At 36.7% G+C, this 18,452-nt stretch overlaps 2 protein-coding genes and 1 pseudogene across 2 annotated transcripts; 2 read left to right on the top strand and 1 right to left on the bottom strand.

Annotated features, from left to right (window-relative positions):
- The first annotated feature begins 1,448 nt into the window (after nucleotides 1-1,448).
- Nucleotides 1,449-3,708, top strand: LOC121749413 (annotated as a pseudogene).
- A 1,907-nt stretch (nucleotides 3,709-5,615) lies between these two features.
- Nucleotides 5,616-7,395, bottom strand: LOC121747156 (40S ribosomal protein S8). The gene is made up of 5 exons (XM_042141150.1): nucleotides 7,324-7,395; nucleotides 7,167-7,239; nucleotides 6,563-6,890; nucleotides 6,275-6,450; nucleotides 5,616-5,834 (listed from the first exon to the last, which is right to left on the bottom strand). The coding sequence occupies exons 1-5, from the start codon at nucleotides 7,325-7,327 to the stop codon at nucleotides 5,756-5,758; spliced, it is 660 nt and encodes a 219-aa protein (XP_041997084.1). The 5' UTR covers nucleotides 7,328-7,395; the 3' UTR covers nucleotides 5,616-5,755.
- A 123-nt stretch (nucleotides 7,396-7,518) lies between these two features.
- Nucleotides 7,519-9,233, top strand: LOC121746731 (probable cytokinin riboside 5'-monophosphate phosphoribohydrolase LOGL10). Its single transcript, XM_042140655.1, has 4 exons — nucleotides 7,519-7,806; nucleotides 7,956-8,084; nucleotides 8,163-8,347; nucleotides 8,415-9,233. The coding sequence occupies exons 1-4, from the start codon at nucleotides 7,597-7,599 to the stop codon at nucleotides 8,830-8,832; spliced, it is 942 nt and encodes a 313-aa protein (XP_041996589.1). The 5' UTR covers nucleotides 7,519-7,596; the 3' UTR covers nucleotides 8,833-9,233.
- Nucleotides 9,234-18,452: the final 9,219 nt, after the last annotated feature.

The raw sequence follows: 18,452 nt of genomic DNA, 5'->3' as shown, positions 1-18,452 counted from the left end.
TTGTGATATCCCAGAGAGGGACTCTATATTAGCAACGGATGCGACTAAAATCATAGATCGTGAGGCTACTTATTCTCATACAGGAAACGTATCAAACCAAGCCATTGTCGTGACTAGCAATATCAGTGGGGGGGAGGGGAAATTGTTCGACGACGAACCGCCCCAACCGTCCCCAATGTTGCAGTTGTACATCCTCGATGTTAGTGAGGAAGAAGAGGCGTTGTTCGAAGATAAAGTGGAGGAGGATTCTATTGGTGAAGTGAAGGAGATCAACACATCAATTCATGTTGCTCGTGTGTCATCTCAAGCTGTTGAGAATTGTTGGAACAAGAGAGGAGGTGCTTATACCGCTTTGAAGATAATTATCTATGGGGATTTGTTTGTTTGTGATGTTACGGGTACTGTTCATCGTTCGACATCACTAGACGCCGATGCCCGATTGGTCCCTCTGCGCCACTACACGCCATTCCTCCGATTCCCTGCATCGTCTTCTTGGTTTCAAGTTTCTAGAGTGGCATGGGGTTTTTTGATGACCAAATGTATGGAGCTCAGTCATTTGAAACATAAGTGCTGTCTCTTTTCTTCTGAGAAGAGCAGTGGGAGTTGCATGTCTTACCCCAATGTTGATTTCTTTCTAAAGGTTTTTGATCCCGGAGGAGATAACTCAAAGCTTCTGCTATCATTGACTCTCATGATTACTTCATGGATCCCACCTTGAGGACAAGGTGGCTTTCAACCGTGGGGGAGTTGATACGAGAATATCTCTACGAATATCCCATATATCTATTATTTAGTTTAGTATTGATTTAGCATATCTTTCCATATATTCTTAGTATCTTTATTTCTTATTCCCTAAGTCAGAGTAGTCTTATAAATAGGAGATATTGTATTCTTCTATTTCAATCAAGAAATATGAAATTATCTTTTTAGCTTTTATCGTATTTTATCTTTTTGCAATCCTAAATCTTGGTTTGATCGACCGGCAAAGCTCCGGCGACTGCCTTTTATCGTGTTAAGGATGAAGTTCCTTAACTCGTAGATTTTGCGTCGAACGTCGCGGGAGCTTTTGCCCGTCGATCAATCCGGCGTCAAAATTAGGGTTTTGTGCGTTTTGCACTTTGAAAGGAAAGAGAATAAGAGAAAATAAAATAGAAGGATAATTGATATTTCTTGAATGAATAATATGAATAACAATGTCCACTATTTATAATAGTGGGTACTAACTTAATGAGCAAGACAAAAGATATGGAAAACATATGCAAATTCATAATTAACTAACTAACTAAATAATAATAATAATAATAATAATAATAATAATAATAATAATAATAATAATAATAATAATAATAATAATAATCGTATCAGGGCATGTGAAAGATGAAGAATGAAGATGTATTCATGCGTGAGATGGAAAAGATGTTAAGCTTTGGCTAGCATGAAGTGTGAAGATGCTGACTCAACATCCAGCTGGCAGAGTGACTAGGTATCTAGTCAGCATTGAGTGTGATCAAGTTAGTCAGGAATTAGTGAGGTGTGGAGCTTGCTTCACTAAATATCTTGTTATGTTAGGCGATTGTATAAATAGGGATTTAGGTGACTTTGTATTTTGATTGAAGTTTTATGAATAAAATTTCATTTTCTTCTCTTTCAATCCTGATTGTTGAATGGATCGTATGAATCCTATTTTGAGATTTTCCACAAGACGCCTTGAGTTTGAAGAAGCTTGTCCGAAAGGTTTTGCACAATAATTCCACGAAGAACCTCTTCAAATCCAAAAAACGACGTCCTCCCGCTCAGATCGAGCATGATATCAATAGACTGTTCTCCTACATTGCTTCTGATTCCGAAGATAGCAGCCCCAGGCTCCATGTTATGGTCTGTATGGTTTTAAATATTCGTGTGTTTATTTTAATTTTATTACATGGCGGCTTTTGATTGCAGTTGGAGCAATTGGATGCGGCCATTAGGGAGCTCAAATCAATCCTATACGGAATTGAAGAATCGGAACCGGTTGTAGAAGCGTGTGCGCAAGTGACTCAAGAGTTCTTTGCTGATGACACTATGCGACTGCTCATTCTTTGCCTCCCCAAAATAAACTTCGAGGTATAACAATTCTTTTGTTTTTTTCATTTGTTTGATGGTATGGTCATTTTTTTCGTTGTGAAGACTCGCAAGGATGCAACGAGAGTAATTGCTAATTTGCAAAGGCAACCAGTTCAATCGCGGTTAATTGCTTCCGACTACTTAGAACAGAATCTTGATCTTTTGGACGTTATGATCACCGTGTGAGTAATCCATACACATTCCCTCTTCAACATTTCGGTATATTCTGGTTTTACATACATTTTTGACAGGTATTAAGATCCTTCCAACGCTCTGCATTACGGAGGTATGTTAAGGGACTGCATACGACATCAGGTGGTCGCTTGGTAAGAAAAAGAAGCTTCCATATTTCTACATCTTGCACTCTCTCAAGCATTCCATTAATTCTTCATCTTTCTTTGCTGGTAGTTATGTTTTGCAGTCATCTCATATGAAGAAGTTTTTCGATTACATTCAACTTCCAAACTTTGATGTTGCTTCGGATGTTGCTGCTACCTTTAAGGTTATCTATCCATTCTTTTAGTTTCTTGAGTATCTCTTTATTGATGTTTTCTTGCCTTATCTCTTTGCATTCTCGATAATACTATCTCGTATGACTGAAGCGATATGTTATGCTGCTTCATTTCCCAGGAGCTTTATGACGCGACATAAATCCACCGTTGCAGATTTTCTCACATAAAATTATAGCTGGGTAAGGTTTTATTTCCCTCTGTGGTTGTTTTGCATGTATTGAATATGAAGTACTAAATGAGCGTCTTGTTTTGTTTGTGTAATATACTTTTCGTAGTTCTTCTCCGAATTCAACTCAAAGTTGTTGGAGTCTCCAAACTACATGACCCGCCGACATGCTGTCATGGTATCCATTGCAATAAAGTGATAAATGACTGCTAATGTTGATATTGAAGTAAGCTAAATAGTATCTTTGGCTTTCAGCTTCTAGGAGACATGTTGCATGACAGATCTAATTCGAGTGTTCATGGCGCGCTATGTCAGCTGCAAGAACAATATGATAGTTCTCATGAATCTTCTGAGGGTAATATCTCTTTAAACGCTCTATGGATGTAATGTTGGTGGTTTTATGTTTCAGGAAACACACAAGTGCATACAGATCGATGCGTTCCATGTGTTCAAGGTATCGATCCATCTCACTGTAATCAATTTCTGTGGTGAAACTACTCTTGCTAACTTAGCTGTGTTTGCATGCAGCTATTCGTGGCGAATCAGAACAAGCCTGATGATATCGTCAACATTTTGTGTGCCAACGAAAACAAACTCTTGCGATTTTTTGATGGCTTCAACTCTGACAAAGGTAGAAGTAAACTCAGTGATCTAACGTAACATTTGAACATAGTGTTGGGGCTAAGTATGGAATTGTTGTGCAGAAGATGAGATGTTTGAGGCAGACAAAGCTCAGGTGGTGAAAGAGATCATGGAACTCGTGGCGGCGGTGCCACTGGGCTGCTCCGGTGAATTGTTCAAACCCATTGTAGACTAACTTCAACAATCTGTTCAAGAGTGTGTTTGAACTAATATTATTATCATAATTAAAATCAAACCAGTTTTGTTTGCATTTGAATGCATAATTGCTTATCTTTTAGATATCAAAATGGGAAATGCTATGTGGCCATATTATGGTTGGCCATAAAATGGCATTTAAGTAAATATAAATGCTGGGAATAGAAATCATTTAATTATCTTATTTAATGCTCAAAGAATGTTTACACTATTACCCTTTTACTTAATTGCATTAGTAAATTTCAATTCCACAATATGTTATTTATATTTCTTTTATTTTCAAGCTCTCTTTCAATTTTTTTTACTAATAATTTTTATATATGATGTATTATTTATTTAAATATAACGTGTATAACAATTACTATTAAATATACGATTGAGAAACTGAAAATTTGATTGAATCTATTTATAACAATAAATATTTGTTATTAATCATTGAAATATATAGTAATATAGCTTCATAATGAATATATTGATCATTGAATATATTGATCGATGAGACTTTGGTTGATGATGGTTTTGCAAAAGTTTAATAACTTTGGCTTTGGTAAAAGAATTCATACCAAAATTGTGTGCACGCATTTATGGAATTCAAGGTTGTATAAGTTTTTTATTACTTGGTCAATTAACCGAGACCTTAATTTATGTAACGAATTGTGAGTTCTTTCTTAACTAATGAAAAGAATTGCGAATGGATGAATTGAATTCTCAATTCTTGTATGCATGCAAATCTGAAAATTACTATTATATACATGGTCAATTTACGGAGAATTAATTAGGTACGTATATTGTGAATGCAGATTTGCATTATAGTTTACCAAGAATTTTTCTTTTGTTAAAACTAATTTCACACAAAATTTAAATAATATTACAAAATAATAAATAAAAGTATAAAAAGTGATACGAAATCAACATAAAAGAATTGAAAAGAGGGTTACATTTCTCTTTGTTATTTACTAGTGTTAGTGTTTAAAGATAATATAGTCAAAAATAAATTGTTGCTTTCTAGGTGAAATAAATTAAAGTGAATCAGCAATAAATGTACAACTTTTATTAATATTTTAAGTTTATGGCTGGTCATAATATGACCATTTAGCGCTAATCTATCAAAATTTGTTGCTCCCTATTACAACCCCTTATCCTTTTATAGCGATTCGAAATCGGTTGTTATCTTTGTAAAAAACATTATTTTGTTAATGTTATTTAATATTGTTAGATTTTTAAATCTTGGAGTTTTATTAATTTGGAAAACTTTTTATTCGATATTTTATGTATAAATCATTACTTTCGTATAATTACAATATGCGAGATACCATACTTTAATAGTATACCAGATTTCGATATATCAAAAATCCAATATAGTATCACTATTGAAAATTCTCATATTGTAATTCAGCATACCAAAAAAAAGTTCAATACAATAAAGATATGAACTAAAAATTTCAATTCTTTATTAACAAATAACCACTAATCAAATAACTAGTGATTGGCTAAAATTTATAAGGGATATTGACATTTAATATCACGAAACTTTCAAAAAGTTGGGTTTTTTTCCACGAACTTTAAAATTGACAAATAATATCACAAACTTTACTCCGTGTTTATTTTTTCCCCACGAATTAAAGAATTAATGTTATTTTAATAGATTGAAGAACAATTTTGGAGGGTGTGCTTCAAGAAAAATTATCTTCAAATATTGAAAAATTTGAAGCTCTCAAAATTGTTGTCAGATAAATTACGAAAAAAAATCCGTATCATAATATTATTTGTTAGAATTTTTTCATTCATGGGAAAAAATAAACTCGGGGTAAAGTTCGTAATATTTTTTGCCAATTTTAAAGTTTGTGGGAAAAAGCCAACTTTTTAAAAGTTTCATGATATTAGATGCCAAACATAACAGTAAGAAAAAGCCAACTGCCAACTTTTTAAAAGTTTCATGATAATAGTTAATTACAACAAAAGAAACTTCAGCGCATTGATAATTCAGCAAGCAAACATAACAGTAAGAACTAAAAGATAAATATCAAGACATCAACGGTGCATAACAATTTCAAATTCAAAGCAACACTCGTTTGGTTCCTCAAAGTACATAGGATGGAGATAAAAAGACAACTAAATGTTTGCACCAAAGGAAAATTTAAGCGCTAGCACCCTTTCCTTTCTTTTTCTGAAGTTTCTTCATATAGAACTCCAATTCTTTGCCCTCCAAAATATACCTATTTCCAGAAGAAGAAAAAAGAAATTTAAAACATCTTTTAAGTATCATGCTAGGGTTAAATTAGATTTCAAGACTTGTTACTCATCACTCTTAAGATTTAGACAATTACTCTAATAATTCAATATTTTCATTTAGATGTGATCGAATAATTACTACTATTAATCACTCTGGTTGATCATGTGAAGGACTCAGACATCTACAAATTAGCATCTAAGCATTGAGTGAGAGTATAATAGCCAACAAAAGTTAGTGACCAAAAAGATAGTACTACTATCAATACAAAAACCAAGAATTTTGACATTTCAAATCACATACTGATGTTAATGAAGCATAAGAGCATAGACGTATATCATCCGCATAATAAAAAGCATGCGCAAGATAATGCCATAGAACAATCAATGTATAGCCAGATAACGAACTTTAGGCGAGAACACATACCCATCGCAGCGGCCGCATTGGCCAGGACGAGAGGCAATTGCTGCTAAGAGACGACCACCACCAAATTGTTCTTCAATGTGTGAATCAATCTTGCGGTCCTGTTGACGCTTTTCTAGTTTCCTCTGGACATGGTTGCTCTTCTTTACCTCTTCAGTAGAAGCAGCCTCAGTAGTTTCCTAAACCATGTAAGAACAAAAGCCTTTTAACTACTAACTACAAATCTCAAAATGCATTAATATAAATCACAATTTAGGCAAAGCAATAAAAGAAATGAGTACATGTCTATACCTCTCCTTCCTTCTTGGCAGCAGCCTTCTTTTTGCGGCCGATTTCAACTCCATAGTGTTGCAGGTACCACTGCTTGAATGGTGCGGCATCAACCTGAACAATGGCGCCCTTCACCAAAGTCTGTGTTCTGACAAGTTCATTGTTCGACGCATTGTAAACCACATCCAGAATACGGGTCTTTCGGGTTACAGCTTCACTACCCCAAGAATAGTTTCCTGTATCCAACCTCAAGGCCCGCCACTTCACATTACCTCCTCGAACCCTCACCCTTCGCACAGTCTTATTGCTCGACAACTTCGTGTTAGCCGGTTGCCTCCCGAGCTCATACCTAACGACACACACAATAGTTACAGCCATAACTAATCAAACAACAGCATCTGCTCCACACACATCAAACTATGCATATGCTACATATAGACCAATTTTTCAATTATCTGGAATTTCAGATGCCAAATAAACATAGCAGAGAAAAAGACTAAGCAGAACCAATACATAGATTACAAAAAATTACTTGTAGCGAGTAAATCAATTGAGAAAACAATGTTTTAATTCAGATGAATTAGTGGAAGAAGAGTGAATTAAGAAGAAAAAAAGAGAAAATTACTTTCGCTTCTTCCTCCACGCCTTCTTCTTCCCTCCGGTTGCACGCCTCTTGTGCATAGAATCCCGTGAGATACCTGCATTTTCCCCCAATTAAATCGCCGGTAAATCACGACGTCAACACTACTAGCATTCAAATTGAAAGAAATCGATGTAATTACCCATGATCGAAACGACGGCTGGGGTTCCGAGAGATTGATGCGAAGAAGGAAGAAATACAGCGGATAACTGATATTTATACTCTTCAACCAAAAACCCTAGCTTATAAAATTACAAATATAACCTTCTCTTAAACCCCGAAAATAACCCCAAAATTTCACAACTGTGACAATAACTGGTCAACTTTTTTGGCAAATCGACTGAACAAATCATATTCCAGTTTGATTCTCCTCTTATGCAAACTGGAAAAAAAAAAACATCTATTGTTTGAAGAAATGGGGTTTTCAGTATGTTGTTCGAGTTCATTGTGGCTAAACTTGAATCTAACGCAGCAATGTCGTTTCATTAAAATTGCCGGAAATCAGAAGCGCGCAGAGGATTTGAAGATCACGGGGAATTTTAGGAAAGCTCAAACTCAATCAACAAGGTCGATTTGCTGCAAGCTTCAAGGCACCGATTTTGAGGAGAGAACCAGCCCTGCCGAGGTTCAATTAATCTCTTCTTTCGATTGTTTTTTTATATTGCTTGAATTATGCCGATCACTCAGCTTAAAGTATTCCTATTTCCTTTGATTGAATGGCTATTTGCTATTTCTGCATAAATAGTAACTGAGTGTGAAATTTGGGAAAAGTAGGTGAAGAAAGAAATCGAGAAATGCTATGAGCTTATAGAAAGGCTTGGCAGAGGAGTAGTGTACTTAGGTTCAGCAAGATTGGGGGCTGAGCATCCACATTTTGTCAGATCATTTGAGTTGGCCAAAGGAGTATGTTTGTTTTTTTTTTGTTTTATATGCTTAGGTTTCTTGTTTCTTGGTTCCTTCAACTTGCTAGTTTGTTTCTAGATTGCGAGCCTCTTAGATGCTACTACGTGGTCGGGAGCTGGGCCGGGGCTGATGGATGCCGTCACTAAAGGTGCTCTTGAAGCAGGCAAGCCAGTTGGTGGATTCAAGATAGGCAAGGAAGCTGGACAATGGACTGCTACCGATGTTCATCCCTACCTACCGTTGGATAGCTATCTAATGTGCAGGTGGAATTCGTGTAAAAAATTGCTCGTGGATCGGTGTGCACTTGTTTAACTGAACCACCACTTGCAGGTTCTTTTCTGCGCGGAAGCATGGCCTGGTGGATGCTGGTGTTAGAGCTGTGAGTTCGGACAGGACGGCTTTTGTTGCTCTGCCTGGTGGAATTGGCACTCTGGATGAGGTGTTTGAGGTTTCGGCACTTATTCAACTTGAGAGAATCGGGTCCATGCTTCCTGTTCCCTTCCTTGTTATGAACTATGATTCCTTCTACTCGAAAATGTTGGGCTTTATAGATGATTGTGAGGGCTGGGGTACTGTCTCGAAAGGTGAAGTGACATCGTTGTGGAGAGTATGCAATACCAACGCAGAAGCTTTGGCTTATTTGGCTGAATATTACGGACTCCCTGATACAGAAGGATATATGAGCATCGACCAGTTAGGAGAAGATGATAAAACTGTATCTTCTTCAGTTAAGATCGATGTGCAGTAACAATGGCAACGTCCGTTTTAGTCCGGGTGAGTCTTCCGCGGTCGCTGTTATGATGTTCTTCGCAGCCAGGACGACTTCGGACCTCAACGACTCTTCTTGCAATGCCTTTGGAATTAAGTTGGAGAGACATTCTTGTAATCGTCTCGTCATGGACCTCGTCACGGGCCTTCCATGCAACTCTAGTGAGTTCGTATCATTTTCTGTTGAACCCTTTCCAGTTTCCACTTATCCTAAACAGTAGAGTGTTTGCCATCAAATTCCAAGTCATGTGTCTTGGATGGTATTCCATTTATTTGATCACTTTATGCAAATTGAGTGATAATGATTCTAAGAGTGAACAATAGATGTAATCAATTTCAAGTACTGCCAGAGTTGGAAATGTTTCCAACATACGAAATCAAGAAAAAAGAGCACTCGGACCTTCAAAAAAGTACTCCACAGAAAATGACATAAAATGAAAATTTAGAAGCTAGTTAGATTTAAAAAGTGCTCTTACACTCAACTTCACATAAAAAAACATTGGGATCGATAGTAGCATCAGGCAATCTACATGACTGCAACCGCAAATGTTTTCACTAGGGGTGGAAATTTTTTTGCTGCATATTGAACATATCATGATTGGCTGGAAATCTAAAGAGTTTTGGAGAGCCTTCCTTAAATTTGATGTTACATATGTTTATGCTTGTGGCTCAAGATATCAAGATTTCTTCTATTTTTATTAATGCTCTTTTGTTTAAATCATATTTGAGTTAATATAACATGATCAAGGGCAAGGGGTGTGTATCTACGAACATTTTGTGGAGAGGATAGGATATTCATGCTCAAAAAATTATTATTGTTTAAGATTTTAAGTTAGAGATAAAAATATTGTAACAAAGATTTTATATGTCGTAACAATTTTCGTAATAATAGCAACTATCGTGTGAGGTAACAGAATTACTCCTTGGTTAGTTGTGGTTGTACTCATCCCACATTGTTTGTATTAGAACAAGAATGAGAAACAAGCAGTTCCGTCGAACACGAAACTCAACAAATTTAAATAATGAAGAAATTTGGATAATCAATCGATACAGTTGAATAGAGAGAGAAAAGAGAAAGTGACGAGAGGTCAATGGCACAACGTAGTTGAAATTAGTGTTGCCCACAGTTCGAAAACCGGCGGTTCCGGTTCCGGTTCGGAATCGCAGGTTTTCCGGCGGTTTACACGGTTCCGGTTCTCGAACCGGCGGTTTCGCGGTTCGATTTATTTAATTTTTTTTTTAAATTTTGAAATTTGGACTTATACAATAAATTGGAACAAGACAATGGATAATTTAAATTGAAATAAGACGAATAAGGTGAAAATGATATCAATTTTATTGAATTTGAGTTGTAACGGACAACGATACATTACAATTTACAATATATATACAAGTATACAACATACAACAATGTAATATAATTTACAAGTGTCGTCGGAACGTAAATAAAAAAATGAGAGTAGCATTTGAATAATTCAAATGGAAGCACAATAGCACAAATTCGAAATTGGAGACAAAGAGAGAGAATTGAGAGATCGAAGAAAGAAACTCTTATTAACACAAGAGTGGGGTGAATGTAAATGAGGATAGATGGGGGTATTTATTAAGGCTGGATAAAATACCGAAATGCCGTAATACCGGCCTTATCGTACCGTAAAAAAACCAAAAATACCGATTTTTTGATATACCGTGATTTTCGATACGGTATGATACCTTACTGAAATATTTCGGTAAGGTAAAGCTATGAATTTTTATATACCGCGGCATACCGAAATTCGGTATATACCGTAATTTAAGTTATATACCGTAAAATATGAATATAATAATATATAAAGTATTTTATATATTTTTAAATTATAAAATTTATTGTGAAATATAATATAATATGAATAAAATATACTAGTATTTAATACCCCGTATATTATTTAAATTACTATAAAATATAAATAGTATTCTAAAAACTCAAATATTCAATTTTCATTGATATTGAAAGTATGGTATACCGAACTTTGGTACGACATACCGAAAATGAGGTACGATATCGGTATAAAAATTCTCCATACCGAAAATAAGGTATACCGAAGTTCGGTATACCGAAAATTTTGGTAAGATAAAGGTATGATTTTTTCGCATACTGAATTTACGGTAAGGTATACGGTATGGTGGTTTCGGTAAGGTATATCGTACCTACCCACCCATAGTATTTATAGATAAAAATGGGGGGAAATGGATGAATTTGAATTCAAAATCTGAAAAAAAAATTGAATTTTCAGAAAACCGGCGGTTTTGGCGGAAAACCGCAGGAACCGCCGGTTTCAACGACAAAACCACCGGTTCGGTCAACAAACCGGCTGCCAAAAGCTGCGATATGTCGCCTCAGGTTCCGCACCACCACCAAAAGCCATCGGTTTGCCGGTTAACCGTCGGTTTTCGCGGTTAACCGGCTGTTCTGAATCGTCCCGAACCGGCGGTTCGGTGACGGTTCCGGTTTGAAAATTCTTGAACCTGAACCGGACCGCGGTTCGAATTGCGACGGTTCCGGTTTGAGGAAATTGCCACGGTTCTGCTTCGGAACCGGAACCGACGGTTCCGGTTAACCGCCGGAACTAGAACCGGTGGGCATCTTTAGTTGAAATGCGAGGAAAAAGATAGATGAGCGGCTTCGGGCACAGCGCAAGAGAAGTGAGAGATAAAAAAAATCAATTTTTTTTCTTTTATATGACCCGTTTCTATATTTGACTTGGAAAAATCTGCATTATTACTAAATTTGACATGTATGGAATTCCAATTCTTTTATTTGGATATATTGAAATTGTGGAATTGAATTTTGTGGAATTAAAGTTCAATTTCAAACCCATATACTTTTCTGTTATTGAACAATAAATTTAGAATTGGGGACTTCAATTCCAATTCTGAGACCTGAATTTCATGATACCGAATAAACTCTGATGAATTTTGGAAACCATATAGATAATAATTTATGGAGTTTATCAATCAATACTGTTATTAAATTAGGATAAATGTATGTGACTAATTGATATGGACAACCATAAATTGATTCAATAGAAAAAAGGATAAATTTCGGGTTCAATAAAAACTAAATTTACATTTTCACCCTTAACTAAAACTGCATTGTTTTGTCCACCCAAATTGCACCTGTTTTTCAGTTTTTCCCACCCCAATTTGCTATTTCCTTGATCACCACAAATGTTCCATATCCACCTATATTCTAGGAATCAATTTATTCTTTTAGAGCATTTATCTACAAGGGGAGAGGTAAATGGAGGGGTAAAGTCATATAACTACCATATTTGTCTTCTTTTCATGGAGAGGTAAAATCATATAACCACCATATTTGCCTTCTTTTCATGGAGAGGTAAAATCATATAACCACCATATTTGCCTTCTTTTCATGAAAAATCATTCTCCAAGGGTAAAGGTATTTGAGAAGGTATTACACTTTATGTTTTTTAATGCATTTTGTACTATTATTTTATTTTTTTAATGATATGTCTTTCTATTTACCTTTTTCCTTTGGAATGTATTACTTTTTGTAAGGGTATAATTCACTTTTTAAGAAAGTAAATAGATGATATACCTCTTTCATATATCTTTCCTTGTTGGAGATACTCTTATAAAAGCAACTGATACGCTAGGATTTTGCATTGTTTTATGTCCTTTATGTGGTCTGTTTTAATGTCAAAATCACAATTCATGTCCATATTTTACATATTTTTATCTATTTTGGTATTTTGACGTGTTTTGTGAGATGTGCATATTTGAGCCTAAAAAGTCAGTAAAAAGTCGAAGTTTGAAAACTGGAGCATTCGAGACGCCCAGCGGTCCGCTGCAGCTCATACAGCGGCCGCTGGGGCCCAACGACCGCTGAACCAGTAGCGGTCCGCTCCGGAGAAAGTAGTGCTGAAACTAAGAAGACGCCCAGCGACCGCTTGGGAGTGCGCAGTGACCGCTCCAAGAGTTTCCAAAACTACGGGATTATTCACAGCGACCACTACAACACAGTGTAGCGACCGCTATCCAAGAGGCAGAGGCTACAGATCAACATGTAGCGACCGCTGGCCAAGGTGCAGCGGCCCGCTGGAAAAACACGGCTGGAAAGACTTGGAAAGAGATGAAAACGCGATTAGAATGCGGATCAAGTTATATGGAATGATAACCGAACCGGCCGGATCAGTTACCAAATGTCGTTGCCACTTAATCAATGCAGTCTTGCTCTCGCTCTTTCTTCCTTACCAAAGTAATTTGTAAACTCCCAATTTTGCACAACTTTAACAGTAAAGCGGTAAGTTCGGGGTCGATCCCACAGAGAAGTTGGTGTGTTGAGTGTGTGAGTAGTGAACAAGGGGGTTGGCTGCTGCCACGCTTTAACTTGGGAGTTTTTAACTACTGTTTTTACTCTAGGCTGAATTAAACTAGCTAGCTTGATCAACGGAAATTTAACTGCTGGGTCAAGTAAATTGCAGGTAACAGCAGAAAAGTAAATGCGAGGATGAAAATGAAATAACTTTGATTAAACTAGACTTAGAGCAATACAGCATGAAATTAAAACTAAGCTAATACTTCGGAAAATAAGAAAGCAAGTAAAACCGAGATGAATCTTGGCGGGTAATTTAGGAATATGCCGACAGAAAACAAGTATTCTGCAGCGCTTCTTTAATTCCCCTTTCTAACTACACATTACTTTATCTAAGCTAAGCTATTCTAGAGAACTGGACTAAGCTAAACTAGACGGAAAGTAAAGGATCGGATTCCCCTTTTTTTGTGATGGCACACCCTCTATTTATAAGCTCGATTCGGCCTCCAGCTGGATAATGATCCTGACAGGGAATATTTGCTGGTGCTGAGAATGAGCGACTCATTGATTGCTACGTGCCTTTCTTCTAGAATGACGACGCTTTTGAGTAACAGATTCATGACTTAGGTCCGTCCTTGCGTCTCATAAGCTAGCACGTGTCCCCTTCTAGAACGTTGTCCTTGATAACAGAATGGTGCGCCACATCCAGCTCATTTTCTCACGTGTTCTTCTTCTAGAAGCCAGTGGTCCCCGCCTAACTGCTTGATCACTCCCCTTGATCAACTCCCCCGATTCTTGGCCTTTCATCGCCTTTTGTACTTGCTTGATCAGTTTGGCCTTGCTGCCTTAGTCAAGTGGCATTCCTGCACATTTAACACTTGTTTTGCACGATAAACCAATCAAGCAGCGTACATTTTACCCTTAAACTGATGCATGAAATGAGCCTTATCAGTGGCGCACAGAATTGACCTACTTTTTCCTCAAGATTTACCAAACTTAGCCAAACTTTAGTTCTTATGTTCACTTTGTTTTCCCTTCATTCTGTGTTTTTAGCTTATTCAATTATGTGTAACTAAATTCATAGGATTCTAGGGATGTGTTAGTAACGACTTTGGTTATACAATTCCGTTTTCTATTTAATATCCGTTTTGTTTTTACTTCGTTTTTTTCCCTAAGTTATTCTATATAGTTCACATTTGAGTGGCACATTTGAGTGGCACATTCGGTCGTGATTTAATAGAACTTGGTACATAATCGTGATAGGAGGTTGGCGAGTTAGATCCACTTAGTAGACACTACAATTATGTCTTAGGAGATTTTAGGAGTTACGGATCTAGGATTGACAACCCTAGTGTTTGTAATCTACGCTTGTGCCGCATGGGCAAAACTTATGTGACTCGTTCTATCGAAGTATAAACTGTGCTAGGGTATTGTAGTTGGAATTTATATAACCATAACTGTGAACGCACATCCCTGGAATTCTCTTATCTCTCATATTTTACCTCTTTGATTATTTGCAATTAGTTGTTTTATTGCTTTCGAACTGTTTTTAGTTTTCAAAATTTCCAAAACTTTCGATTTTCCAAATAGTGAACGATGCTTAGTAGAAGGTAGACAGTCTGTGATTGTTTTCCCCGTGATCGATATCCGGTACTGACCTTTAGCTATACTATTCCTACTCTGTATACTTGTAGGTATTTATAGTGCTAATAAAAAGTGCATCAAGTTTTTGGCGCCGTTGCCGGGGAGAACATTCACTTTTTTGATTGATATCTTCAATAGGATTATTTTGCTACTTTGGATTTTACTGCTTTCATCTTTATTTTTATTTTTGTTTTTATTTTTCTTTTAGTAGTTTCTGCAGGTTGTGCATACTTGCACGTTTTGAGAAACAAATTGTGGTGGAAACAAGATGGGCGAACTTACCAACCATGATCTTATCGTCGCTCTTCGAAGGGAGGTGGAAGAGATGCGAGCAGAGAGAGCTTGGGCAAAAGCTGAAAAAGAAAAACGTGCAAGGGAGGTAGTTCCAGTTATGAATATGTTCAGTCATGGTAACATTGTGGATATTCCAGTAGGTCCGCAGATAGAGGCCAATAACTCCAAGTTGGGGATACCCTGAATCAATAGGGTTGAAAAAAATGCCTTCACGGGAAGAGACACTGATGAGGCAAATCGACATCTCACCAAGTTCGTGGAAATAGCTAATACAACTAAAATCAATGGTGTTGATGATGATATTGTGAGGGTAAGATTTTTTCCCTTTTCCTTAACTGATGTTGCTAAAGAATGGTATGATTGTCTGTCTGCAGATAAAACCACCAATTGGAAGGATTTAGTGGTACTCTTCCTCGACAAGTACCACCCTCCTGGCACCATCCTAAAGCTGAAGTGTGAGATCTTTTAATTCATGCAAGGATACGATGAACCTCTATATGAATCTCTCGCACGTTTCAAAGCTCTTCTCCGCAAATGCCCAAACCATGGTTTTGGAATAGACCATCAGGTAGGAATCCTTTATAATGGGTTTAACGAAAAATTTCTAGTTTATTGGATTCATGGGCGAATGGGGGATTCTTGAGGAAATGAGGAGTTGCCGCTATGGAGGTGATAGAGGAATTAGCCATCAACAGTCGAGGTTGGTCCAAGGAAAAACATAAAGCTGAGAAGGTAGATGTAGTGAAGAGATCACGTGGGAATGAAACATCTCAAGAATTGGCATTCATCAGAGCAAGACTTAAATTAGAAGCTCGAAGCAAAGAGGGGAATGACATCAAAGATGTCAAATATGTCCAAAATGGGGGTGATCCCAACAGGCTTTATAATAATAATTATCACCCTAATCAGGGGGTGGTAGTTTTAATAATTCTTATGGATATCACCCACATCCAAATGTATCTCATGCTAATAATCACAATTTTGTCCAATCTACTGCCAGATTCAAAATCAGCAGTGAAGGAGGAGTAAAGCCGCATACCAAAGAAGAAAAATATGAGATTGGCATCCAAAAGATCTTGGAGGTATTGCTTGATGATAGAAAGAACAATGAGACCAAGATTGGAGTTGTAGAGGAAAGACTGACCAAGCTCGAAATTGGGTTAAACACTGTTGCCTCCACTGTGTCCATCATGTTGGGGTTTGGAGCCCCTTGCACAGCGGAAGACTTGTACAAAACAAATAAATCAGACGAGGGATCTATTTGACAGATCACGGGATTAATCTATTCACATGTTAACACAGAATTTCATGCTAGAACGCAAATAATTCATGCTCATAGAATATAAATCCTAAACATGAATTCTACGGTTTAGAGTTACCGATTTGATTCTCCAAAGAATCGTCGATTGCTTGCGCCTTCTCCACGATGATCTTCAATACTAGACTACGGATCTTCTGACTGGTGTCCCGAACTCTATTCCGACATCAGGGTGGGCTGATCTTATCGAAACACTAGGACTTGAATAAAGAAGATAGAAATTTCTCACGGAGGAGAAAATCTTTTTGAAATTTTTGTCCCATCTAAAATTAGAGTGAGCTAAATTTTTATGACCATTAATTGTATATTTTATGTCTAATTTATTCTCCTATTTATAATAGTTCATACTGAGCCCAGTCAGGGATCTATGGAAGGTTTTGGATATGGGCTCTCCCAATTAGCTTTTTACTAATTAAATTGAACCCACAAATTAATACAAGCTTATATTGGAATATTACGAGTAGCCACTACAGAAGTAATATTGAACTCCCCATCCAAATCCGAAATTACAAGTAATCCGGGTTTCCATTTTGTTTATTATTTATTTCTCGTGCTTAAGATATAAATTTCCATTAATTAATTAAAGTCTGCTATGGACTTAATTAATTAACATCTTATTAATTCCAAGAGTGGACTTAGCAAGAAACACTTATTTATTATTCATAGAGTAATAAAACTCTAACTGACCAGTTTCCGAATAATAAAACCTTGTTCAAGCTCCTCTTGGGGATATTATCAAACGAGACTCTCCTCGCGCACGATTCAACATTATAACAATCCTAGCACCCCTAGATAATGATCACCACTACCCAATATACCTGGTTCGTTGGGTGACGAAAAACCCGCACCTTTGGTAAGTCAAAGTAGTAGATACTCAATGTCGTATGCTCAATGCTAACGTATGTAGATTAAGAAATAGATATTTATCAAGACCTCGTCTTTCAGTATATAGCATAAAGACTCGTCTTGTTGTTAGATCCTTTCAGTGCTATACCGCTCCAACGTCATCTTATTTCAATAAGGCTTAGAAATAATCAGACTGACATTGCAACCTTTCACGATAGGTAGCCAAAGCCTATCTAGGTTGTGAAATTCTTCTTCTCTTTTGCAAAGCATTGCTTAGAGCCGACTGTAGTACCTAAAGTGAGCGCAGCCCATGACCAGTCTACTAAGCAAAAGTCGTAGGCTTTGTTTACTTCTTATGCATTTAAATGTTTATAAAACATCTTATAAACGCACAAGCAAACACAATGTAATAATATATTGATTCTATTCGTGCAAACTGCTCGAATGATACTGAATCTGGTCAAAAGTGGATTGTAGAGTTTTTCCGTACACAAGCAAGATTCTATTCGTGCGAACTCGCTCGAAACATGCTTTCCAGTATACTAACCCTAACAACCTCCCACTTATACTCAAAACATGCTTTCGAGTATACCCACTACCAAAAACTCTCCCACTTATACACAAAGCAGGTCTTGGAGCTAGATATATCGAACTACCATTCATTTCACATCATGTTTGAAACATGTTGCCACAAAGGCAATTTAGGTGAAAAATCTGCTTGGTTGTTCTTTGATAATATCTTTTCCACCACTATGTCTTTGCTGCGTACTTGATCTTTAATTAATTTCATCTCTCTATGTGATTAATTAGCTTATGATCTCGTGTTCCCTTGAGTTAGCCTTTGCTAGAGTAAAAATACTCATAGGCATACTCAAACTTACGATCAAAGCTTCTAGGAGTATACTCCTAATGTAAACACAGATAATGATGATGACTTACTCGATCACTGATTAGTCATAAGACTTAGTCAGTGTAATCCCAAGGACATTACATGAATGACTGGTAAACTAGAATATAACGATTAGTCTTTCTCAAGTACTACGGTATATCCATTACCTCAATCAAAGTCCTTTGTCTTGGTTAAAATGATATATACTTGCTATGCAAAAGCACAACTAATATCAAACTTAGTACACACCATAGCATACATGAGACATCTATATGCAGAACTAGTCTCATAATT

Source organism: Salvia splendens, chromosome 9 (assembly GCF_004379255.2).
Source record: "Salvia splendens isolate huo1 chromosome 9, SspV2, whole genome shotgun sequence".
In the NCBI taxonomy this organism is placed as follows: domain Eukaryota; kingdom Viridiplantae; phylum Streptophyta; class Magnoliopsida; order Lamiales; family Lamiaceae; genus Salvia; species Salvia splendens.
Note: the sequence above shows the minus strand (reverse complement) of the source record. Positions and strands in the feature narration are given on the sequence as shown.